At 49.1% G+C, this 25,798-nt stretch overlaps 2 protein-coding genes across 5 annotated transcripts in view; one reads left to right on the top strand and one right to left on the bottom strand.

Annotated features, from left to right (window-relative positions):
• The window catches only part of FAM210A (family with sequence similarity 210 member A), a 31,293-nt gene extending 13,114 nt beyond the window's left edge, over nt 1-18,179 (bottom strand). Inside the window, exons 1-4 of one of the 4 annotated variants that reach the window (XM_073678975.1) lie at nt 18,021-18,179; nt 8,877-8,987; nt 7,416-7,850; nt 1,039-1,150 (exon numbers count right to left, since the gene is read on the bottom strand). In XM_073678975.1, the coding sequence (XP_073535076.1) occupies nt 1,039-1,150; nt 7,416-7,837 (534 nt within the window). In that variant the 5' untranslated portion in view covers nt 7,838-7,850; nt 8,877-8,987; nt 18,021-18,179. The remainder of the gene's footprint in view (nt 1-1,038; nt 1,151-7,415; nt 7,851-8,876; nt 8,988-18,020) is intronic. The other 3 variants (XM_073678976.1, XM_073678978.1, XM_073678977.1) reach the window with 3 other exon arrangements.
• A 215-nt stretch (nt 18,180-18,394) lies between these two features.
• The window catches only part of RNMT (RNA guanine-7 methyltransferase), a 63,634-nt gene continuing 56,230 nt past the window's right edge, over nt 18,395-25,798 (top strand). The window contains exon 1 of the mRNA XM_073678974.1: nt 18,395-18,550. The gene's annotated coding sequence lies outside the window, so the exon portion shown is untranslated. The remainder of the gene's footprint in view (nt 18,551-25,798) is intronic.

The following is a 25,798-nucleotide window of genomic DNA, read 5'->3' as shown; positions in this document are numbered from 1 at the left end:
GCACAGTGATTAGCTGCAGTGCTGTTGTCATGACATCACCGCTGAAGCTTGGTAACAAAGACTGGAATCAGTGGTAAAGAGCGGGCACTGGAGCAGAGATAGGTCATTAAATCTCATTTTATTTTCACACAGTAGGAACCTATGAAGTAAAAATATTCATTCTTGGAAAAACCCTTTAAAACATAATTGTACGGTCTGTGTAAGGTGATGATATTCCCACAGCGCACATGGGACCGATTGAGCCAATCACAGGCGAGAATAATGTATTTGAATAAATTCCCTGTATTGTGCTCACGTTGAAAAAGTCTTGGATAACCCCTTTAATGAAGGATGTGCTAAAAAGGTATTTAAAAATAAGTTCTCCAAAGCAGACATCTTTTAATAACATTGTGTTTGGTGAAGGATGATTTGATACATATAGATGGTAAGAACCCATTGATAAAGCCTCTATATCCATTTCTAGCTGGCGTACAGTTTTTAGGTAAGACCCAACAGCCACAGTGCTTCCAAATGATGCAACCAGAGGGAATTTTCACTAAAAGCATGTGACCACGTCAAATGTTTGTGAGGATAAAAAAAAAAAAAGACAATGAAGAAAGACCCCTTACTACACCCCCACTAGCCCCGTCTCTCATCACCATGACTCCTCTGCTACCGGGCTGTCAAACTTGCCAGTGTTATAATGAGCAGGCAATAATGTGGCTTTGTTATAGAAATATATCCCTACAAAAAGGGGATTTAGTATGTCCTGGCCACGGCACAGAATGACTGAAGGGCATACTGAGATAATTGATGGCAAGTTAGCATTAATCCGAACTTTGATTGTGGAAGGGAATGAATACGGGTCACAGACAAGCAAGCCAGTGACTGAAGGTAGTCTGTGTGTCCAGAGGTCCCAGGCACTGCTACACATTCCTCCATATGACGGCTTTATTAATTTGTCATGTCAGGTAATTGGGCAGAGTCTAATGCTGGAAACTGACAACCAGAGCATGCAACAGACCCCGCTGACCACCCCATGTACCCACAAATCCCTACCTTATACAAGGCGTATGCTGTCAGGACATTCCCGCTCTCAGAATTCTTAAGAATGTTCACTATACTTTCAGGCAATCCAACCCACTCCAGGAAAGGAACCACATTAATTCCCCTATTTGAAAAAAAAAAAAAAAAAAAAAAAGAATAAAAAATATTAAGACAAATAATAAAAAAATGAATGACCTTAATCCTGTAAAATGTACCACATTACACAGTTCTGTACATTAGCACCATACTACAGTCAGACGGCATCCTGCTGACGGAAGCTGTACCATGTAGAAGAGTATTAGCTATGGGCAAAGATCGCCCTCTGCAGGCTCTTAGGATTTATAGCTGGTGAGTAGGCCATTAAATCGGATGGAACTTCCATGTCTATGACTGTATATTATCATCCCACAACACACTTACCAATCACGGCTAAATGCAAAATATTGGTTAGTAAAAGTCAGTAATATAAGCCCCATCCTATGTCCTGTCCTACGTATCCGCAGAATTAGACTGGAATTACATGGTGCGTTGCTACACACAGCGAGATGAGATTTTTCTCCTGTTTGAAAAAAAGTTACATCTAAAATTGCACGCAAGTCACATGACTTTATAAAGGACCAATCACATGCCATAAATGTCATTTTTTACCTTGTGTAAATGCCGAGGTTCTCTTGAATCTGGCAATGTTTTTCTTTTGTTCTTGCAACTCTCAATCACTGTATATGGCCCCCTCTTCCCTATATGTAAATCTAGTCTGGTTTGACAAGACAACTTAAAGACCCCGTCCTCTTGGCTAAAAAGAGTACATTTATATACAGTGAAGTGGGATCCATCTCTCAGTAATGGAGATATGTAGGAAGAAAAGCCAGGCATCGCCAAATTCAGAAGAACTGCTGTATTTACACAGACAATGGCATCTTTATGACAAGTGTTCCAAGGAAATTAAGAATTAAATGCACAATTTTAGATTAAGGCCAGGTTGATGTGAGCATTTTTCACAGTTCATATATATCCGCCATGCCCACACTGTCCCGCAATGACAACTTCACGTGTTTACGAGGCTGGAAGTTGGGGCGGGAAGAGCCGCAGTCGATAGCAGTATTGAGGGTCATATGCAGACTATAAAATACGCTTGTGTGTACTTGGCTGAAAGATCAGCACAGAACAAGCGCTAACGGAGCGTGAACATTAAGAAAAGGCCAAGAATAAAACAAAATCAGAAAAAAACGTTTGTTCTTTTTTTTTTGCACGAACAAGACAGCCTTAAAGGGATTGTGTCACCCCCCTGGGCAATATCAGACCTCTACTATGGGCATACAGGGTATAGAAAAGTAAATCTATACAGTACAGACCAAAAGTTTGGACACACCTTCTCATTTAAAGATTTTTCTGTATTTTCATGACTATGAAAATTGTACATTCGCACTGAAGGCATCAAAACTATGAATTAACACATGTGGAATTATATACTTAACAAAAAAGTGTGAAACAACTGAAAATATGTCTTATATTCTAGGTTCTTCAAAGTAGCCACCCTTTGCTTTGATGACTGCTTTGCACACTCTTGGCATTCTCTTGATGAGCTTCAAGAGGTAGTTACCGGAAATGGTTTTCACTTCACAGGTGTGCCCTGTCAGGTTTAATAAGTGGGATTTCCTGCCTTATAAATGTTTTGGATCAGGTTTGTACCGCTGATCTCAGTTCTCCTGAACCATCTTGAAAGCTTCTTAAAGTTCAGTTTTCATAAATCAAGCAGTCCCGGTAAGGAGAAATAAGGCCACCCAGAGCAAAGTGACCCGGAGAGCCTGAAGAGCGAAGAGATCACTGAGAAGAGGAGCAGAAGAACACTGGATCCAGGACAAGACCGTGATAGGTGAGTAACACTCACATAGATTTAGGAAAAACAAGGATCATGGGAGGGCTTCTTTAAGAGTCAATGGATAAACAAATTCACTCTACCTGCTTTAAAGAAAAAAAAAGGGACGAGAAAAAAGAAAAGCAACTAGGATGCAACCAAGATGACACCAGAGAAAAAAAAATGTATGATCAGCTGATGTTCACAGGGAAATTAGAAGAAATAATCAATTGATCGAGATCTAATGAGGTCCTTTCACATTAAAGGGTTGTTACACTACTTTGCTATAGATCACCTATCAGACCTACCACCAATCAGCTGTACTGCTCATCTGTACCTATGCATTTGAAAAGGATTTTAACAATAGTTTTTTAAAAATTGCAAGAGTTAAACAAACAAACAAAAAAAAAGTGTCTTCTTTTGGCTCTGCGCCTCAATAGTGAGTATGCCGTTCCTAGCGCTGGCCGGATGTAAGCATTTGAGGAGCTGAACAGCACAATTCCATTATGTTCAGCAGCCGATGCCAGGTTCTGCAGGTCCGCTCCAATTCAGCTGGATGAAAGTAGTTGTGGAGCTGAACAGCACAACTGTTAACTTTTTAGTGGCCGCTAAACTCTTGATGGAGCCATACTATTCAGCTCCGCAAATACTTACATCGAACTTCGCATCACAAAGTTTGTGGTGAAACGCAGTGCGGTTTTACTAAGCAGTAATTGGCTGCACAGAGACAAAAAAAGTAGTACAATTTGGGTACTCTCACACATGCCCTTTTAGATGCAGTTTTTGACACCAATGTCTGGAGTGAATTGTAAAGAGAGTGGAAAAAGAAAAGATTCTACTTTTTGAAAAAAAATCCACTAAAGCAGCAAAGGTGAAAGCGCAATAAAACCCTCCAGACCCTGTGAGTGGAAACAAAGTGAGATCTACATTGTCAGGACACAACATAATCCACTGTCTGGGGAAAAGACCTGATATTTTAATAGCTGGGACATATAATGCAAAGGAGGACGCTAAGTTTAGACTGACATTTGCGATCAGTAGCAGCTAGAAAGGGCAATAATGCCAGCTGGTTGAGGGGTAACTAAAACAAACACTTGTACTATAATATGCGCTGATGTCAAGTGCTCGGCTCTCCAGCTGCAGACTGACGATGTGGAGGCAGCGGGCGAGAGGCGCACACAAAAAACTGGAGTCTAAAGCAGAAACAGATGTGGAAAACCCTAACAGGAACAGACAGAAACTGTCTGCAAGACGGTAAAATTAAGTCCTTTTCAATGCAGAAACGTAAGTGGAAAGTATAAACAGCCACATATGTGGGATAACGCTCAGCCCAGTGTTTAGCCCCAGGATCTCCAGGCCCCTGCACTCCCCTCTCCCCTATGAAACACATACACACTCGGCCCATAGACTTCAGCGAGCTGTCAGCACAGGGCAGGGATCTGCATTGTTGATATGCTTAGCTCACGGAAGATTAGTCTTGTCTAGACTGGTTACATTGTAGCAAATCCTCACCCGTCTGAACTATAAGTTATGTACAAGCTTTCCGCCTCTGGGTGTAAACAAACGGAAGTGAAAGAAATCGTGAAGAATGAAAACTGTTCACCTCATTTATCAAAAATGTGTAATAAGGGCCACAGATAAATGAATGCTCATCTACCCAACACCAGCATGTATGCTCAGATCAGCAAAGCCTCAGTGTTTACTTCAAAGGGGAGAGAGAGGAATAAGAGGGGAGTGCATGGATTTTATTATTGTGGGAACAAAGGATTGGACATGTTGAAATCCAGCATGCCTAACCCCCTTTTTTCCAATACAGCATTGCTATGCAGTGCACTGTGCTTGGTCACTATGGAAAACAAAATCAATTTATATTTTAAGACAGTTCACAGTAGTGTAAAAAAAGTTATGGCATTCAAATTTAAAAAAAAAAATTGCTGTTTTTTTACGGATTATCCTCTTCATAAAATAAAACTGCATTAACAATAAAATATCATCGTGAACAAGTGTTCTTAAAAACGCTAATTTCAGGATAATCTTTTAGTGGAAACAAGCTGCCGATCCCCAGATGAACAAACAAAACAGTCGTTCACCTGGTGAAATAATCTTTTAAGCAGCGCAAAAGATCATCGTCCTGAGCAGTGCATCGTCCTATGATCAGGACTCACACTGCCGAGAACTACGGCAGCCTATGTGCACTGAGAGATCTATTACGCATCATTTACTGCAGTCTGCCCATGTGAAGGTTTACCGATCAGCAGTTGTTTAGTAGTGCTACTAGTTGGTCTGTATAACTGGACCCATAGAAAGTACTGGCACGCCCTATGTGCCTATTCACAGAGCAGGCTCAGGAGCTGAGCATACACCATACCCGGCTTCTGCCTTTAACAGCAGAGATCGGAGCTCCAATCGCTGCTTTTACCCCCTTAAATCTTTGACAGAGGAATTTATGCGGCACCATTCAAGGGTGCCAATGGTTTACTATGCTGAAGGCCTCAAGAGCTGCCATCTTGTTACTCCTGTGAAGTCCAGGCAAAGGCTGCGCTTCATATGAGACAGTGATTTTAGCCATATACTGCAATATATGGAAAGACCATCAGACAGTCGCAGGTTGAAGTGATAAAATGAAAATGTTATAGGATACAAACCAATTTTTTTTTCTGCTGCATTTTCTGCTCAAAAAACGGTGGGAAAAAGATGCAGTGTGAACACACCCCAAGTAGGTCATCTATACCTCATTCACTCACAGCATTAAAATCTGCAGCAAATCTAGGCATGCTGAGGATTTTCAAATTACATTTCCTATCTGTTGTAGATTTTCACGGCAATTTCAATCTTTGCTAAGTACAGAATAAAATCCAGTGTCATACCTGCACCAAAATATGCAAAGAAAACACATGGGGATTTCATATGCAGATTTTCATGCAGGTTTTTTTTTTAGGACAGTTTTTATTATTTTGTAAAATTGACTTCAAGAAAAGACTTAAAATGTGAATTTCTTTTAAGGTGATTAAACTTGAGACTATAGACGTGGGTTAGGCAATTCATTTTTTCCAAGGGGACACACAAAATACTGTGAGGGTTGAGCAGGACAGACTTAATTCTGCTCATAATTTTTATTTTATGTTAATTTTGTTCAGTATTGACAGATAAAAATTAAGTCAGTTGACTAGCTGTTACTGTTAATATATGTTACAATAGGGCTTATTGTAACATCCTTACATGTAGCAGCTAATCAAAACCATATAAATTACTGATTTTTACAAAGTTTATAAATCATACTCCTCAGCCATTATACCGTGACCGACAACTCCCCAACACAATATAATACAATACAGTGGCCACACACAGTATGATCGTTTCACATAGGATATCAGAGCCCCCCACGTAGTATGATGTGCCCACACAGCCCCCCATTGCACAGTGTTGTGTGCCCACACAGCCCCCCATTGCACAGTGTTGTGTGCCCACACAGCCCCCCATTGCACAGTGTTGTGTGCCCACACAGCCCCCCATTGCACAGTGTTGTGTGCCCACACAGCCCCCCATTGCACAGTGTTGTGTGCCCACACAGCCCCCCATTGCACAGTGTTGTGTGCCCACACAGCCCCCCATTGCACAGTGTTGTGTGCCCACACAGCCCCCCATTGCACAGTGTTGTGTGCCCACACAGACCCCCATTGCACAATGTTGTGTGCCCACACAGACCCCCATTGCACAATGTTGTGTGCCCACACAGCCCCCCATTGCACAGTATTATACCCCCACAAAGCCCCCTTGCACAGTATTCTGTCCCAACAGTTTCCCTAAATGTACTGTCAAAAATAAAAGCTATTCACCTACATCCGTTCCCCGGCTTTCGCTATGTACGGAGGCACAGCTGGCGCACTGTAGTGACATCATCGCGTCTGCGGAACTCTCAGAAGCACGGGCTCAATGATGGAAGAGGAAGCTGATGGATCCCTGTTGCATCATTATTTTTACTGGTATCTACATCCCAAGGATGCAGGCACCAGTGAAAGTGAAACGCTGTGCTGGGGGTGGCCCCGTGGTGCTTGACGGCACTGTATCCTGACCTTTGGCTGTCCCGATTGAACAGCCAAATGTCCGCATGCGGCCTGGGTCGCACTTTGTCCAGGTCTGAAATTACTTGCAAAACTAGAAGAGATTGGGGTTGTTAGAAACACACAGTTGGCAAAGGTGAGACCCATAACTATCATATACTCATGGCATATACTGAAGATATGTAACATGGCTATACCACTTTGAGAAGACAGAAGAAACTGTCCTCGAAACAATTTAGTGACCAGACAATAAGGACCTTCGTATCACATATATAATGAATGCATATTGAAAAAAATACATTTCTTTGACCATGGCCACAAGAATCGGCTGAGACGTGCCAGCAATCCTGCAGGAAACCACCTTGGTATGACACATCACTGTGGCTTTCCAATTGATTGTCAGGGCTGCACAATTTTGCAGATAACTGGCAGTTCTACCCATGCGGCCGTGCCTTTTCCCTGTAGATACTTACTTTACAGCAGCATAGTAAAAGGTTCCCAGCCACACACTGGACGTCAGCACATGGACGGTCACCATCACTTTCCCATACTGCTTGAAAGTCTTTTTAAACCTCTGTACTAGGCCAATGGACTTGTCTTGTAAAGGATCGGTTTCATCTATAGGGACAGGAGCATCGGCTGCAGAGCTTATGTCTTTACTCTTCTCAGAGTCACTGGCATGAAGAGAAGGGATCTGGTGGTCTCCTTTGTCTTGTGATGAATCGTGTCTAGGGGCTGAATGAAACCATTGGTTTTGTCCATGAAACATTAAAACCTGGCATCCAATCCTTGGTGAGAAGAGGCATGTTTGTGGTCTATGTGCTCGTAATGTTAAAGTGTAAATGGAAATTATCCTGGAATTGCATCTCAAATACAAAGTCCTCAGTAGATGCATGCTGACATCAAGCCTAAGAGCAAAAGAAAAAGAAAAGTCACACCATAATGTACAAATAACAGCAGGCATGTGCGGCTTCCATAGAAAAAAAAGGAGGTGTAGAAAATAGTATTTACCACCCATTACTAAACACTGGAAATACTATCACCTACCTAATAACTTCCCTGTGCAAAGGCATTACAGACAAGCAGATCATATATCAGCAAAATAAAAAGTAACATTCATATTAGAACAGTCAGCAAATGTAAAATCTCTCCTCTTTGTACAAAGCAGATTAGGGTTTTCCTTCCTTTGATTAGTTTATTTTTCTGTAGAGTACAAAAAACCCCACTTCTCTTAAAAACTGTCAACAAGCAGGTCAGCCTGCCATGTCTCAGTTCTGCCTCTTTTTAAAGGGAACATGTCAAGTCCAGAAATGTTATTTACCAGCAGAGATAGGGTTAAATTCCTACCTGGCTGCCTTACTGGAACAGCGGCTACTGGGAGAAATTAACTTATATCCTCCCTGTAGCTGTTCGCTTCAAATCATTGGTGCGGTGCAGGGAGCGGTTATAGTTACTGCTCACTAGAGTGTGAGTGCTGTAATCACTCCCCGGCACTGAGCGACAGCTTGTTCTGCGTGCACACACTCACGCTGAACTGCAGGTTGTCAAAGTGGGGGAGCGATTACAAAGCACTCACTGTGTAATGAAGGGTAACTGTACCTGCTCGCACTAGTGATGTCCATTGTACCAGACAGTGCTAGTTTCCATTGTGCCAGGCATATAACGTTTGTGCACCCGAAGCGATTGGCTCATAATTTATCATGTTTGTCTAAACGTAGCCTTCCCAGGATCTGAATGTGGATAATGGTGCCACAAAATCGGTCTATGTAACCCTGCTCATGGTTCAACACTCTGTCACGAAAATGTTGCAACTACTCAAAACACTCTCCTCTATATTTAACCCCCTCATGTAACAAGGAAAAAGTAGCATTGCTCTATTTAATCTTGTACTCGGTTATGATATGGACGATCGGTGCGTGGACAGCATTTCTTACCTCACCTGACTAAATATAAAAAATAGCCAGTAAAGGAAAATCAAGACCACAACGTGCTGTCATAAACTTGCTGAACACGTGACCAACATACTGTGCAATCCAGAACGATTTCTAAAAGAAAAAAAATAAAAAAAAATAATTTATTAAACCAAATAAACTTAGTTTTCATTACCATTTTTTTACATTTTGTGTATAAAAATTATAACAGGGTTTAAGCCTTATAAAGATGGAGAAAACAAAACTTGTCTCCTGAAGACAAGCCGTATTTGTCTCCTTCACACAATCGTATTTTCAGTCCGAGTGCTGTCTGTAAAAAAACAGACTATACATGGACAGCTTGCGAACACTACACTGAAGGACCTGCCGTCACATGACTGACATCAGCACAGGTCCTTCAGTCCACTGCGAGCTGCCGGTAAGGGAGGACGAGTGCACCGTGGGCCATCAGAAGGTAAATATATTTATTTTTTATTTTATTCTTTTTTTTACAGGTTCTATGGTACCCAGGTCCAGAGGAGAGTCTCCTGTCCTCCAGACCCGGGTACCATCCGCACATTGAAACGCATGGATTCCGCATGTACAGATGCAGTGATGAGGAATCCAAGCGATTCAATGCAAGTCAATGGCGGAAAAAACGCAGCGCTTCCGCAAAATAATTGGTAGTGCTGCGTTTTTTTCCGCAATGATGATCCGCAGCGGAAATTTCCACAGCATGTGCACAGCACATGCGGATTATCATTGGGGAACATGGCAGGCCTTCTACCAAGCTTTTAAGCGTTTCTGCAGCCTTAGGCTGTGTGCCCACGATGCGTTTTTTAAGCGTTTCCGCAGCAGCAAAAACACTGCAGAAACGCTTAAAAAACGCTTGGTAGAAGGCCTGCCATGTTCCCCAATGATAATCCGCATGTGCTGTGCACATGCTGTGGAAATTTCCGCTGCGGATCATCATTGCGGAAAAAAACGCAGCACTACCAATTATTTTGCGGAAGCGCTGCGTTTTTTCCGCCATTGACTGGCATTGAATCGCTTGGATTCCGCATCACTGCATCTGTAGATGCGGAATACAGACTCGTCCTCCCATGCCGGCAGCTCGCGGTGGACTGAAGGACCTGCGCTGACGTCCTAGTCATGTGACGGCAGGTCCTTCAGTGTACCGTGAGCTGCCGGCAAGCCAGGACGGAGCGAAGCAAGACTGCGGGAGCCATCAGAAGGTAAGTATAGATTTATTTTTAACCATTCTTTCAGTCACACTATATATATCCATGCCCTTTGCATGGATTTATATAGTGTGACCAAGTTGTCAAGCACTTTCCAAGTGATGCTAAAATCGCTTGGAAAGCGCTTGTCAACCCACATGCGGAAATGAATGTGAAGACCGCTTCACATCCGCATGTCCCTGGCAGGAAAAACACATGTACAATCCACATGTACAATCCGCATGCGTTTTTTCTGCCAGGGAGATGCAGAAATGCTCAGGAAAAATCCAGAACATTTCTGCATCGTGGGCACATAGCCTAAATCACATGCAAGTCGCCCATTCAGGTCAATGGGTGCCATGCAGCGAGACCGTGTAGAATCTGTTTTTTTTATGGATACATTGCAATTTTGTAACAGAGCAAACTGTAAATGGCTTTGTAAATGATTAATCGCTCCTGCTGTATAAAAAAACGGGTTGTATACAAACTTCGCATGGATAGTAAGTGACAAAAAAATGGTTTTCTGAATTAAACTGACCATTCTTTATACTGTATGCTTGTGTGAACTTGGCCCTCTGGGCCCAGCCAACACGGGCATTACATAGCCAGATATTTTTTTTAATGGCTGCTGCTTCAGTCGATGACACCAGCAAATCTCTAGGTGTGTGAGAGAAGAAAGATCGGAATCAATCAGGTGATCACTACGCCAGTTTCCATACAAAAAACAGTTATGTTTATGAGACAATCACTTAAAGGGCTATACTCACACATTGTAGTTTTGGTGGTATAGTAATGAATATTTAGACCTGTTTTTTTCCTTCATCCAATTTCAGCGCTATAACAGCACTGGGACAAGGCTTATAAGGCCCCGTTCACATGTTCAGTATTTGGTGAGGTTTTTTTTACCTCAGTATTTGTAAGCCAAAACCAGAAGTGGGTAATGAATGTAGAAGTGGTGCACGTTTCTATTAGGCTGCGGCCCAATATCAGTATTTGGTCAGTATTTTACCTCAGTATTTGTAAGCCAAAACCAGCAGGAGAGGAACATTCGTAAAAGTATAATAGAAACACCTCACCACTTCTGTATTTATCACCCACTCCTGGTTTTGGCTTACAAATACTGAGGAAAAATACTGACCACATACTGTTGGGTTTGGCAGCGTATTTTGCTGCAGATTTTTATGCAAATTTTCTGCTGCGTTTTGCACTACCAGCAAAGTCTGAGAAACCAGAATTCTCTGTTCACACGTTTTTTTTTGCTGTGTATTTTGCGACTTGGTTGTGTTTTTTTTTGTTGCGTATTTTGTGCCTTGGTTGTGTTTTTGGAAAACAGAGCATGTCACTTTTCAGCATTTTTGCAGCAGAAAACGCACCTGCGTTTTTGCTGCCTATTTGCAGCGTTTTTTCACCAGTAGGAAGTAATGGGTTGTTAAAAAAATGCAGCAAAAAAAGCAACAAATCCTGCATTTTTAACGCAGCTGTTTTCCTGCCAGAGAAAACTTAGCAGTAGATTTGCAGAAGAAAAAAACACAACGTGTGGGAACATACCGATAGCTTTATACTTTTCCTCCGATTGTTCTACTTCTGGTTTTGGCTTACAAATACTGAGGTAAAATACTGAATGCATGCACGTGGCCTTTATAGACATTGGAAAAGAACTAAAATACAAAAAAAGACAAGACCAAAAGCTCAAAGGCAGCCATGTTTTGTAGGATTTCTGTATGTCATAAGAAACTATAATGACCAGTCTATCAGATTAAATCCAGGATCTGTACTTGGTACATGGCGCACCCCGAGATGCAAGTAATGCACATCTGATATTTTCCGGTTCTTTTAGCAATGGTCCAACTCCCTGGACACTATACAGAATAAATGGTGGAGCAATTTCACACATCGGCCATGGAGGGAATAAACGTCCCAATACTCTCAGAGGTGAAACAGACATATTCCATTGCCAATAGGAACACACTGAGCCACAGAAGCTACTTGTCTGCATTGATGCTATAGAGCTTGATCTCTTATGGATGAGAATCGGGCTTGGACGGAGATGCCAAGGGCCCAATGGTAACATTGCCTCTGTGGGCCACTGTTCAGCTCCATGCAAATACTGCAATTCCCCCAATCACAAATAAAAATAATACTACGCTGGGTAGTTTGATGAATTAATGACGATTTCTTTCAAGTACCGTAATTACAATTCTTTTCAGGTGTTTTTGTTACGTCCGTTTCTGGGAAATCTGTAACTATCCGTGTTGTGGGTAAACATAGCCAGTACGGCGCTGTATTGGCAAGCTCCCATACTGCACCTATAGCAATACTGGATATGCCAGCCTACTGTACCCCAGCATGCCTCTGACGTCTTATGGGGGCACAGAGGGGTTTTCTGTCAGATTCATACAGAACTTGGTCCTTGGTGTGCAGATTACAGAACATTACTCCTAGGTAAGATCTGTGTAATATGGCGACACCTGGTGGGGCTATGCATTCACTGTACAGAGCCACGGGGACAAGCCCTGCTATGTTACGCTGGGGTTATCACCTCACTAGGCCATGGTATTGTACAGAAGGTGCATCACTGGAAATAAGCAGATGTGTGGTCCTATAGTGTGATCACACTCTTGGCCTTCACCTTCAGAATTTGATGTGGAACGTTGTCTTTACCAACAAGGACATCTTAGGATGGATTCACAGGTTTCAGATTTGATGCGTATTTTCCGTGCGGGAAATCCGCAGCATAACTCAGCCCCAGCAAGGTGAATATGACTCTAAAAAGCTGATCTACTCATTGCAGATATTTTCCGCACATCGATTGACCCGCAGTGAGGATTTTAAAATCTACCCCATGTCGATTCTTTGTAAGAAAATCATTCAGTCCTCAATAGTTCAATGCAGGGGTGAAATTCTCAATACAATTTGCAACAAAATCTCCATGTAACGTGCAGATTTTGCTGCAGATACGCAGTGGAGAGCCACAACACGTCCACAATGTGTGCCCTAACCCTAAAGGGAACGAAACACAGGAAGATCCTGCTGCAGATTCAGTTTTTGTTGCAATTTCCACTGCAGCAGATTTACAGATGTTATTTCCACGGCTCCCCTGAGTATTGCGCTTTTTCATATATTACAATCCAACCTACTGTACAAGAGACTGCAGCCTCTTTATTTAGTGCTCATTTTTATGGTCTTTATAAGAGGGTGGTGCTCGCAGAGTAATTATACAGAGCAACCTAAAGACACACCCCAGAGAATTCTGTGAGCAACACCCCTAGGTAAAGGCCAGAAAAATGATAACTAAATAAAAAGGTTCATATGTCTGAAACCGTATGGCCACATTCACATTCAGCGCAGAGACCCTGCAATACATGCCGCCAGCCAATCAGAGGCCAGCAGCAGATGTCTGCTTGCCAGTGACGCATGGCAGTAAGGTCATGTGCTGCCAGTACGTGCGCCGACTACAGAAGAGGACTCAGCGCGGCGTGAGAGCAGAGGAAGGCAAGTACAACAGTTTGTTTCTTTTTAAAATGTGCTAAAGAAAAACGGAAGGGGTCCAGGATGGGGGAGATTATTATAAGAAGGAGCCAGGGCGGGGGTGAACACCTATGTCTTTATAGAATCTAGAACACTATGACGGCCCATATATCTGACCAACATGCAGATGAGGACCCAGGTCCAAATTTTGCACCGGGACCCATCAGACTCTCGTTACACCACTGCTTATGGCGGACTTAAAAAAAAAAACAACCCAAAAACACAGAATATTCAGGTGAGCAGCAGGAATAAATAAGAGCAGGAGTGTCCCACTTTTGACCAAGTGACAGGTCCACTTTCAGTATATTTCTACAATACAAATTTTGCACAAAGGCAGGGAGTGCGATCTGTGCCAGATGGTCATTCCATGACTGGCATCACCCTCTCTACCACATCTCTCTCACTTACAGTAACCACATACAGTACTTCCTATGTAAGAAGGAACAAACTCCTTCATGTTTATGTTTTATGGAGATGTAGCTGGGTGTGTAATGGAAAAAAGGGCAATGACACGTTCTTCAGAGCCAAAGTTCCTCCATACAAGGCCGGGCACTGAGTCACTGCGGAGCCATGCACAGGATTACATTCAGCCCTGTCCACTAAGCTCCCTCCATTACTCACAACCACTGCCAGAGACCGGAGGGGGGGGGCTACTGCCAGAGACCGGAGGGGGGGGCTACTGCCAGAGACCGGAGGAGGGGGGGGGGGGGCTACTGCCAGAGACCGGAGGAGGGGGGGGGGGGGGGGCTACTGCCAGAGACCGGAGGAGGGGGGGGGGGGGCTACTGCCAGAGACCGGAGGAGGGGGGGGGGGGGGCCTACTGCCAGAGACCGGAGGAGGGGGGGGGGGGGCCTACTGCCAGAGACCGGAGGAGGGGGGGGGGGCTACTGCCAGAGACCGGAGGGGGGGGGGGGGGGCTACTGCCAGAGACCGGAGGAGGGGGGCGGGGGGCTACTGCCAGAGACCGGAGGAGGGGGGCGGGGGGGCTACTGCCAGAGACCGGAGGAGGGGGCGGGGGGGCTACTGCCAGAGACCGGAGGAGGGGGCGGGGGGGCTACTGCCAGAGACCGGAGGAGGGGGCGGGGGGGCTACTGCCAGAGACCGGAGGAGGGGGCGGGGGGGCTACTGCCAGAGACCGGAGGAGGGGGCGGGGGGGCTACTGCCAGAGACCGGAGGAGGGGGCGGGGGGGCTACTGCCAGAGACCGGAGGAGGGGGCGGGGGGGCTACTGCCAGAGACCGGAGGAGGGGGCGGGGGGGCTACTGCCAGAGACCGGAGGAGGGGGCGGGGGGGCTACTGCCAGAGACCGGAGGAGGGGGCGGGGGGGCTACTGCCAGAGACCGGAGGAGGGGGCGGGGGGGCTACTGCCAGAGACCGGAGGAGGGGGCGGGGGGGCTACTGCCAGAGACCGGAGGAGGGGGCGGGGGGGCTACTGCCAGAGACCGGAGGAGGGGGCGGGGGGGCTACTGCCAGAGACCGGAGGAGGGGGCGGGGGGGCTACTGCCAGAGACCGGAGGAGGGGGCGGGGGGGCTACTGCCAGAGACCGGAGGAGGGGGCGGGGGGGCTACTGCCAGAGACCGGAGGAGGGGGCGGGGGGGCTACTGCCAGAGACCGGAGGAGGGGGCGGGGGGGCTACTGCCAGAGACCGGAGGAGGGGGCGGGGGGGCTACTGCCAGAGACCGGAGGAGGGGGCGGGGGGGCTACTGCCAGAGACCGGAGGAGGGGGCGGGGGGGCTACTGCCAGAGACCGGAGGAGGGGGCGGGGGGGCTACTGCCAGAGACCGGAGGAGGGGGCGGGGGGGCTACTGCCAGAGACCGGAGGAGGGGGCGGGGGGGCTACTGCCAGAGACCGGAGGAGGGGGCGGGGGGGCTACTGCCAGAGACCGGAGGAGGGGGCGGGGGGGCTACTGCCAGAGACCGGAGGAGGGGGCGGGGGGGCTACTGCCAGAGACCGGAGGAGGGGGCGGGGGGGCTACTGCCAGAGACCGGAGGAGGGGGCGGGGGGGCTACTGCCAGAGACCGGAGGAGGGGGCGGGGGGGCTACTGCCAGAGACCGGAGGAGGGGGCGGGGGGGCTACTGCCAGAGACCGGAGGAGGGGGCGGGGGGGCTACTGCCAGAGACCGGAGGAGGGGGCGGGGGGGCTACTGCCAGAGACCGGAGGAGGGGGCGGGGGGGCTACTGCCAGAGACCGGAGGAGGGGGCGGGGGGGCTACTGCCAGAGACCGGAGGAGGGGGCGGGGGGCTACTGCCAGAGACCGGAGGAGGGGGCGGGGGGGCTACTGCCAGAGACCGGAGGAGGGGGCGGGGGGGCTACTGCCAGAGACCGGAGGAGGGGGCGGGGGGGCTACTGCCAGAGACCGGAGGAGGGGGCGGGGGGGCTACTGCCAGAGACCGGAGGAGGGGGCGGGGGGGCTACTGCCAGAGACCGGAGGAGGGGGCGGGGGGGCTACTGCCAGAGACCGGAGGAGGGGGCGGGGGGGCTACTGCCAGAGACCGGTGAGGGGGCGGGGGGGCCTACTGCCAGAGACCGGTGAGGGGGCGGGGGGGCCTACTGCCAGAGACCGGTGAGGGGGCGGGGGGGCCTACTGCCAGAGACCGGAGGGGGGAGGCTACTGCCAGAGACCAGAGGGGGGGGCTACTGCCAGAGACCAGAGGGGGGGGCTACTGCCAGAGACCGGAGGGGGGGGGGGGCTACTGCCAGAGACCGGAGGGGGGGGGGCTACGGCCAGAGACCGGAGGGGGCTACGGGGCTACTGCCAGAGACCGGAGGGGGGGGGGGCTACTGCCAGAGACCAGAGGAGAAGGGGGGGATACTGCCAGAGACCAGAGGAGAAGGGGGGGGATACTGCCAGAGACCAGAGGAGAAGGGGGGGGGATACTGCCAGAGACCAGAGGAGAAGGGGGGGGATACTGCCAGAGACCAGAGGAGAAGGGGGGGGGGATACTGCCAGAGACCAGAGGAGAAGGGGGGGGGGCATACTGCCAGAGACCAGAGGAGAAGGGGGGGGGGATACTGCCAGAGACCAGAGGAGGAGGGGGGGGGGGCTACTGCCAGAGACCAGAGGAGGAGGGGGGGGGCTACTGCCAGAGACCAGAGGAGGAGGGGGGGGGCTACTGCCAGAGACCAGAGGAGGAGGGGGGGGGGGGCTACTGCCAGAGACCAGAGGAGGAGGGGGGGGGGGCTACTGCCAGAGACCAGAGGAGAAGGGGGGGGGGATACTGCCAGAGACCAGAGGAGAAGGGGGGGGGGGGATACTGCCAGAGACCAGAGGAGAAGGGGGGGGGGGATACTGCCAGAGACCAGAGGAGAAGGGGGGGGGGGGGATACTGCCAGAGACCAGAGGAGAAGGGGGGGGGGGGGATACTGCCAGAGACCAGAGGAGAAGGGGGGGGGGGATACTGCCAGAGACCAGAGGAGAAGGGGGGGGGGGGGGATACTGCCAGAGACCAGAGGAGAAGGGGGGGGGGGGGGATACTGCCAGAGACCAGAGGAGAAGGGGGGGGGGATACTGCCAGAGACCAGAGGAGAAGGGGGGGGGATACTGCCAGAGACCAGAGGAGAAGGGGGGGGGGGGGGCTACTGCCAGAGACCAGAGGAGGAGGGGGGGGGCTACTGCCAGTCCCAGAGACCAGAGGAAGGGAGGAGGTGTGGGGGGGGGGGGGATACTGCCAGAGACCAGAGGAGAAGGGGGGGGGGGGATACTGCCAGAGACCAGAGGAGAAGGGGGGGGGGGGGGGGATACTGCCAGAGACCAGAGGAGAAGGGGGGGGGGATACTGCCAGAGACCAGAGGAGAAGGGGGGGGGATACTGCCAGAGACCAGAGGAGAAGGGGGGGGGGGGGGGGCTACTGCCAGAGACCAGAGGAGGAGGGGGGGGGGCTACTGCCAGTCCCAGAGACCAGAGGAAGGGAGGAGGTGTGGGGGGGGGGGGGGGATACTGCCAGAGACCAGAGGAGGAGAGGAGGGGAGGAGGTGTGTGGGGGGGGGGGGGGGGGGCTACTGCCAGTCCCAGAGACCAGAGGAAGGGAGGAGGTGGGGGGGCTACAGCCAGAGACCGAGGGAGGGGGGGCTACTGCCAGAGACTCGGGGGAGGGGGGGCTACTGCCAGAGACTCGGGGGCTACTGCCAGAGACCACAGGAGGGGGGGCTACTGACACAGACCCCTGAGGTGGGGGGGTGAGGTGGGAATACTGCCAGAGACTGGGGGGGGGGGGCTGCTGCCAGGGATTGAGAGTAATCACATGTAGGAAAGGAGTGCAACAAACTTTTCCAGGCCTGACAGTGATAGCAGCACGCCATGCAGTGAGCCTGACCCCTGGCATGTAGGTATGTACTGCCCCCACATGTCACCTCAAGGGTATGAAGGAAGGCCCACCCTCTGGCCCAGGGCACTGCAGTGAGCGGAGCTCTGCCGGTACCTGCACCTGTCCTCGGCTGCTCTGCTCTCATTCAGCGGCTGCAAAATGACAAGAAAGTCCCCAGATTCCAGGCTGAGCCCGTGCACCGCGCTGGATCCAGACACGCCCACTCAAACACTGCCAACCGAGAAAGGTCTGCGCATGCGCTAGCAGCTGCCGAGCGTCACGGGAAATGTAGTCCGGGATATTGCCAGCTATTGCGTTGGTTGAAGATTCACTATTGTGGTATAATGCGCTACAGCCAACCCTTTTACTAGTAGTAACGCTACAATAAACTGGACCCAAAAGAAATAATTTTGGTTATTCGGGTATTTGTTTATGAGTTGGAACCTGAGATGTTGCATGATGTCATGTCTCCTCCGGGACGCTGGGTGGCGCTGTTGTTCTTTCTCTGTCTTTAGGCTATCCCGGATACTCTCCAGCGCAGGAATTGTACACGGCAGTGACTTCCGGTTCGCGCTGTGTCTGAGTTGATGTAGTCGTATTGTCTGCAGCTTATCCCCGTAGGTGAGGATCGTCTCTGCGGGCAGGTGAGTGGAGCGGTGTGCTGGCGTCTAACGTGCGAGGGGACAAGAGCCGACACGGACAGAAAAGGCCCCTGTGCCGTCTCAGAGCTCATCATAATGCCCAGTACCACCTGCTTCGGAGATAGCTGTGGCTCCCTTACCTCCTGGGCCTCTGTGCAGTGCCACCTGCTTCGGAGATAGTTGTAGCCCCCTTACCTCCTGGGCCCCTGTGCAGTGCCACCTGCTTCGGAGATAGTTGTGGCCCCCTTACCTCCTGGGCCCCTGTGCAGTGCCACCTGCTTCGGAGATAGTTGTGGCCCCCTTACCTCCTGGGCCCCTGTGCAGTGCCACCTGCTTCGGAGATAGTTGTGGCCCCCTTACCTCCTGGGCCCCTGTGCAGTGCCACCTGCTTCGGAGATAGTTGTGGCCCCCTTACCTCCTGGGCCCCTGTGCAGTGCCACCTGCTTCGGAGATAGTTGTGGCCCCCTTACCTCCTGGGCCCCTGTGCAGTGCCACCTGCTTTGGAGATAGTTGTGGCCCCCTTACCTCCTGGGCCCCTGTGCAGTCTCATAGCTCATCATAATGCCCAGTAGCACCTGCTTCGGAGATAGTTGTGGCCCCCTTACCTCCTGGGCCCCTGTGCAGTGCCACCTGCTTCGGAGATAGTTGTGGCCCCCTTACCTCCTGGGCCCCTGTGCAGTGCCACCTGCTTCGGAGATAGTTGTGGCCCCCTTACCTCCTGGGCCCCTGTGCAGTGCCACCTGCTTTGGAGATAGTTGTGGTCCCCTTACCTCCTGGGCCCCTGTGCAGTGCCACCTGCTTTGGAGATAGTTGTGGCCCCCTTACCTCCTGGGCCCCTGTGCAGTGCCACCTGCTTCGGAGATAGTTGTGGCCCCCTTACCTCCTGGGCCCCTGTGCAGTGCCACCTGCTTCGGAGATAGTTGTGGCCCCCTTACCTCCTGGGCCCCTGTGCAGTGCCACCTGCTTCGGAGATAGTTGTGGCCCCCTTACCTCCTGGGCCCCTGTGCAGTGCCACCTGCTTTGGAGATAGTTGTGGCCCCCTTACCTCCTGGGCCCCTGTGCAGTGCCACCTGCTTAAGAGATAGTTGTGGCCCCCTTACCTCCTGGGCCCCTGTGCAGTGCCACCTGCTTTGGAGATAGTTGTGGCCCCCTTACCTCCTGGGCCCCTGTGCAGTGCCACCTGCTTTGGAGATAGTTGTGGCCCCCTTACCTCCTGGGCCCCTGTGCAGTGCCACCTGCTTCGGAGATAGTTGTGGCCCCCTTACCTCCTGGGCCCCTGTGCAGTGCCACCTGCTTCGGAGATAGTTGTGGCCCCCTTACCTCCTGGGCCCCTGTGCAGTGCCACCTGCTTCGGAGATAATTGTGGCCCCCTTACCTCCTGGGCCCCTGTGCAGTGCCACCTGCTTCGGAGATAATTGTGGCCCCCTTACCTCCTGGGCCCCTGTGCAGTGCCACCTGCTTCGGAGATAGTTGTGGCCCCCTTACCTCCTGGGCCCCTGTGCAGTCTCATAGCTCATCATAATGCCCAGTACCACCTGCTTTGGAGATAGTTGTGGCCCCCTTACCTCCTGGGCCCCTGTGCAGTGCCACCTGCTTTGGAGATAGTTGTGGCCCCCTTACCTCCTGGGCCCCTGTGCAGTGCCACCTGCTTTGGAGATAGTTGTGGCCCCCTTACCTCCTGGGCCCCTGTGCAGTGCCACCTGCTTTGGAGATAGTTGTGGCCCCCTTACCTCCTGGGCCCCTGTGCAGTGCCACCTGCTTCGGAGATAGTTGTGGCCCCCTTACCTCCTGGGCCCTTGTGCAGTCTCATAGCTCATCATAATGCCCAGTACCACCTGCTTCGGAGATAGTTGTGGCCCCCTTACCTCCTGGGCCCCTGTGCAGTGCCACCTGCTTCGGAGATAGTTGTGGTCCCCTTACCTCATGGGCCCCTGTGCAGTGCCATAGCTCATCATAATGCCCAGTACCACCTGCCTCGGAGATAGTTGTGGCCCCCTTACCCCCTGGGCCCCTGTGCAGTCTCATAGCTCATCATAATGCCCAGTACCACCTGCCTCGGAGATAGTTGTGGCCCCCTTACCCCCTGGGCCCCTGTGCAGTCTCATAGCTCATCATAATGCCCAGTACCACCTGCCTCGGAGATAGTTGTGGCCCCCTTACCTCCTGGGCCCCTGTGCAGTGCCATAGCTCATCATAATGCCCAGTACCACCTGCTTCGGAGATAATTGTGGCCCCCTTACCTCCTGGGCCCCTGTGCAGTGCCACCTGCTTCAGAGATAGTTGTGGCCCCCTTACCTCGTGGGCCCCTGTGCAGTCTCATAGCTCATCATAATGCCCAGTGCCACCTGCTTCAGAGATAGTTGTGGCCCCCTTACCTCGTGGGCCCCTGTGCAGTCTCATAGCTCATCATAATGCCCAGTACCACCTGCTTCGGAGATAGTTGTGGCCCCCTTACCTCCTGGGCACCTGTGCAGTGCCATAGCTCATCATAATGCCCAGTACCAACTGCTTCGGAGATAATTGTGGCCCCCTTACCTCCTGGGGCCCTGTGCAGTGCCACCTGCTTCGGAGATAGTTGTGGCCCCCTTACCCCCTGGGCCCCTGTGCAGTCTCATAGCTCATCATAATGCCCAGTACCACCTGATTCGGAGATAGTTGTGGCCCCCTTACCTCCTGGGCCCCTGTGCAGTCCTATAGCTCATCATAATGCCCAGTGCCACCTGCTTCGGAGATAGCTGTGGCCCCCTTCACCTGGGCCCCTGTGCAGTGCCATAGCTCATCATAATGCCCAGTACCACCTGCTTCGGAGATAGTTGTGGCCCCCTTCCCCTGGGCCACTATGCGGCTGCACAGGGTACACCAATGGTCTGCCAGCCTCTCCCAGCAGATCTGTAGGTGCTGCTGCCGCCCCCACTGGTAATAACTACAAAATCCGAGGAATCATTTTCATCCCCAGAGATGGTGAAGCAGCAGTGGTCAAGGTGGTGCTGTAGAGTACAAACCTTGGGATGGCTGGGGGTCCCAGCAGTCAGACCCCAGCAATCAGCACATTATCCTTTTGTCAGTCATGGAATAACCCTTTAAGTTGCTACTGTAAACGATTGATTTCTCCAATCAGTATGTCTGATCGCACATTATGTGAGATACTGCCCCACCAGAGTTGTCTGGCAGCAGTTGGGGTTTCAGAGACGAGACTAGTCTGGTGTGGCCCCCGGCCGGACCCTTCCTGCCCCAAGTGATCGACAGGTCTCCCATGTATGTACATAGGGAGAAACCCGTCTGTCATCTACAGTGCTGGTAGAAGCGCCCAGGATGTAATTGGATTAGTCTGGTCTCTCCTTATGGTCCCCAACCGAATCTTAAAGCTCTATTTTCTCTGAAGTGTCGGAGCTTTTCGTAGAAAAATATACGGAGCTGTAATGGCGCAGCCAGGCCTCCGATTCATGATTCAGGCAGTATAAATCTAACAGATTCCCATGAAAAGCTCAGCGAAGCGTACACGTATGAGAGGATCAAAAAGAATTGTTGTAAAGGAAATGAGCCAAGATGTCTGACCACTTTTAGTCTAAAAGGGGGGATCAATATTTTTCTCTGATTTAACCCTGATTGCTTTGTGATCTCCAGGGGAGGAGTCCTGAGGAGATAATTTGCATATTCCCACTGCATTTTGGGGTAAGTGAAGAGTCTCCGCGAGCTCAAAGAACACTGGATTTTGGCTGTTGGAGCTGAAAAGAGGACATCGGTAAACCAGGGGAGGAGTCCTGAGGAGATAATTTGCATATTCCCACTGCATTTTGGGGTAAGTGAAGAGTCTCCGCGAGCTCAAAGAACACTGGATTTTGGCTGTTGGAGCTGAAAAGAGGACATCGGTAAACCAGGGGAGGAGTCCTGAGGAGATAATTTGCATATTCCCACTGCATTTTGGGGTAAGTGAAGGTTCTCCGCGAGCTCAAAGAACACTGGATTTTGGCTGTTGGAGCTGAAAAGAGGACATCGGTAAACCAGGGGAGGAGTCCTGAGGAGATAATTTGCATATTCCCACTGCATTTTGGGGTAAGTGAAGAGTCTCCGCGAGCTCAAAGAACACTAGATTTTGGCTGTTGGAGCTGAAAAGAGGACATCGGTAAACCAGGGGAGGAGTCCTGAGGAGATAATTTGCATATTCCCACTGCATTTTGGGGTAAGTGAAGAGTCTCCGCGAGCTCAAAGAACACTGGATTTTGGCTGTTGGAGCTGAAAAGAGGACATCGGTAAACCAGGGGAGGAGTCCTGAGGAGATAATTTGCATATTCCCACTGCATTTTGGGGTAAGTGAAGAGTCTCCGCGAGCTCAAAGAACACTAGATTTTGGCTGTTGGAGCTGAAAAGAGGACATCGGTAAACCGCGCGCCTACAGGCGCGCGCATTTTGAAGCTTTTTGAAGCTTTTTTTTTAAGCTTTTTTCACTGTTTTCAGAACATTAACAATAAGAACATGGAAGAGTCCAGGAGCCATTTGGTGAGCTGCATATCCTGCTACATGTTCACAGACTTGCCAGTGGAAAAGCCAGACTTCACATGCCAGAAATGCAAGCTTGTGTCCCTGTTGGAGGAAAAGTTGCGAAATCTAGAAGAGAGGTTAACTACCTTGAAAATCATTAAGGAAGGTGAAGAGTTCTTAGACAGAGCAGAATTATCTCTTCATGATTCAGAAAGAGAAGAAATTCGAACTGCACCTGACGAAACAGAGGAATGGAAGCATGTGACCCACAGAAGCAGGAGGATCGAGAGGCAGTCAGCACCCATACTGCTCAGGAACCAGTACCAGGCTCTCACACAGGAGAACCATGAAGAAATACAGCAAGATAAGACTTTACCAGCAATGAATAACCTTGTAAGCCCTCAGAATCCTCCTGGATGGAGAAAGAAGAATGTTGTGAAGAAAAAACGGAGAGTGGTGGTCATGGGGGATTCCCTGTTAAGAGGAACAGAGGCCGCTATCTGCAGACCAGACATAACCTCAAGAGAAATGTGCTGTCTTCCAGGAGCAAAAATTAAAGATGTGTCTGACAGGATATCAAGACTCTTCAGACCTACAGATCACTACCCATTCCTGCTAATACATGTGGGGACAAATGACACCGCAAGAAAGGACCTGGAAACCATCTGCAGTGACTTTGAAGACTTAGGCAAGAAAGTGAAAGAATTGGGAGCGCAGGTGGTTTTCTCATCCATCCTCCCAGTGGATGGCCATGGAACAATGAGGTGGAATAAGATTCTACAGGTGAACAACTGGCTACGTCGATGGTGCCGTCAACAAGGATTTGGATTTCTGGATCACGGAATGAATTACCTATACGATGGACTACTTGCTAGAGATGGGGTGCACCTTACGAAGACTGGAAAACATGTATTTGGAAGTCGCCTTGCTACACTCATCAGAAGAGCTTTAAACTAGAACAATGTGGGAAGGGAAGCAAAAGGCCAGAAAAAGCCATACAGCTGACAAATACTATTGAGATCTCTGCTACTGGAAGTGGAAAAGAAGAACAAAGACAAAAAAATCGAAATAATAAAAATATGGGAGGAAGAGAAACCAATCACAAACTAAAATGTTTTTATACAAATGCACAAAGCATGGGCAACAAACAAGGAGAATTGGAACTACTAATGCAGGAAAAGGAATATGATGTCATTGGAATCACTGAAACTTGGTGGGACGATACACATGATTGGAATAAAAGGCTAAAAGGATACAACTTATTTGCAAGAAACAGACTTGATAAACGAGGAGGAGGTGTTGCATTGTATGTTAGAAAAGCGTATATCTGCACAGAGATTGAAGCTTCAGAGACTGGGAGTTCTGTGGAAACTGTTTGGGTAAGAATACAAGGAGAGAACAACGGAAAGGACACCATTGTAGGCATTTACTACAGGCCACCTGGGCAAGCTGAAGATATGGATGAACTCTTTATGTATCAAATGACCAAGTTCTCCAAAAAATATGACGTAGTGGTCATGGGAGATTTCAACTATCCAGACATTTGTTGGGAATCTCTCTCAAGTAAAACTAACAGGTCAAGCAAATTCTTATCCTCTCTTGCTGACAACTTTATCTTCCAAAAGGTAGGGGAGAAAACAAGGGGATCTGCTACTTTGGATCTAATTCTTATAAACAGGGAGGAAATGGTTGAGGAGGTAAAGGTGGCTGGGACCCTAGGAGGCAGCGATCATGCTATTATAGAATTTTGGATAACTAGAGGAGGAAGACATGTGAAGACTCAAACTTCAAGGTTAGATTTTAGAAAGGCAGATTTTAAGAGACTCAGAAAGAGAATAGGAGGGATCCAATGGCTGGATGTCCTTAAGGACAAAAATGTCCAGGAAGGATGGGAAATATTTAAAAATGAGATTCTCAAAGCACAATCGTTAACAATCCCGAAAAGTAGGAAAAATGGGAAGCATTTAAGGAAACCAGGATGGATGAACACAGAACTTAAACACATGCTAAAAAGAAAGAAAGAAATGTTTATTAAATGGAAAGAGGGAGGCATATCTAAAGAAGATTATAATGCAGTCTGCAGATCCTGTAGGGCACGTATCAGGTTAGCTAAAGCTGACAATGAATTAAGGCTTGCAAGAGATGTCAAAAGCAATAAAAAAGGATTTTGGGGGTATGTCAAAAGTAAAAGAAAAGTCAAAGATGCTATAGGATTTTTACAGGATGAAAATGGAGAAATGGTAAGAGAGGATGTTGAGAAGGCCGAACTTTTTAATTCCTATTTTGCATCTGTTTTCTCTCAGAAAGAAAATGTAACATCAACTGATCTTCACTGTCCTTTTAAAGGAATAGAGGAATCCAAGTTATCAGTAAACAGAGAGATTGTGAGGGAATATTTAGCTAACATAAATGAGTTCAAGTCTCCAGGTCCAGATGAATTACACCCCAGAGTACTGAAGGAGATTGTAGAAGAAATTTTAGAACCACTCTCCATAATCTTTGAAAATTCTTGGAGAACAGGAGAAGTCCCAGAAGACTGGAGAAGAGCAAATGTTGTTCCTATCTTCAAAAAGGGGAAGAAGGTGGACCCAGGGAACTATAGGCCGGTGAGTCTGACTTCTATACCAGGAAAGATCTTTGAACAAATTATTAAACAACATGTATGTAAGTACATGGATAAGAATGAAGTGATTAACCAGAGTCAGCATGGGTTTGTAACTAACAAGTCATGTCAGACTAACTTAATTTCCTTCTATGACAGAATCACTGACT

The sequence above is a fragment of the Phyllobates terribilis genome, unplaced genomic scaffold (genome assembly GCF_046119375.1).
Source record: "Phyllobates terribilis strain yellow unplaced genomic scaffold, ASM4611937v1 Scaffold_4__5_contigs__length_816908805, whole genome shotgun sequence".
Lineage (NCBI taxonomy): Eukaryota > Metazoa > Chordata > Amphibia > Anura > Dendrobatidae > Phyllobates > Phyllobates terribilis.
Note: the sequence above shows the minus strand (reverse complement) of the source record. Positions and strands in the feature narration are given on the sequence as shown.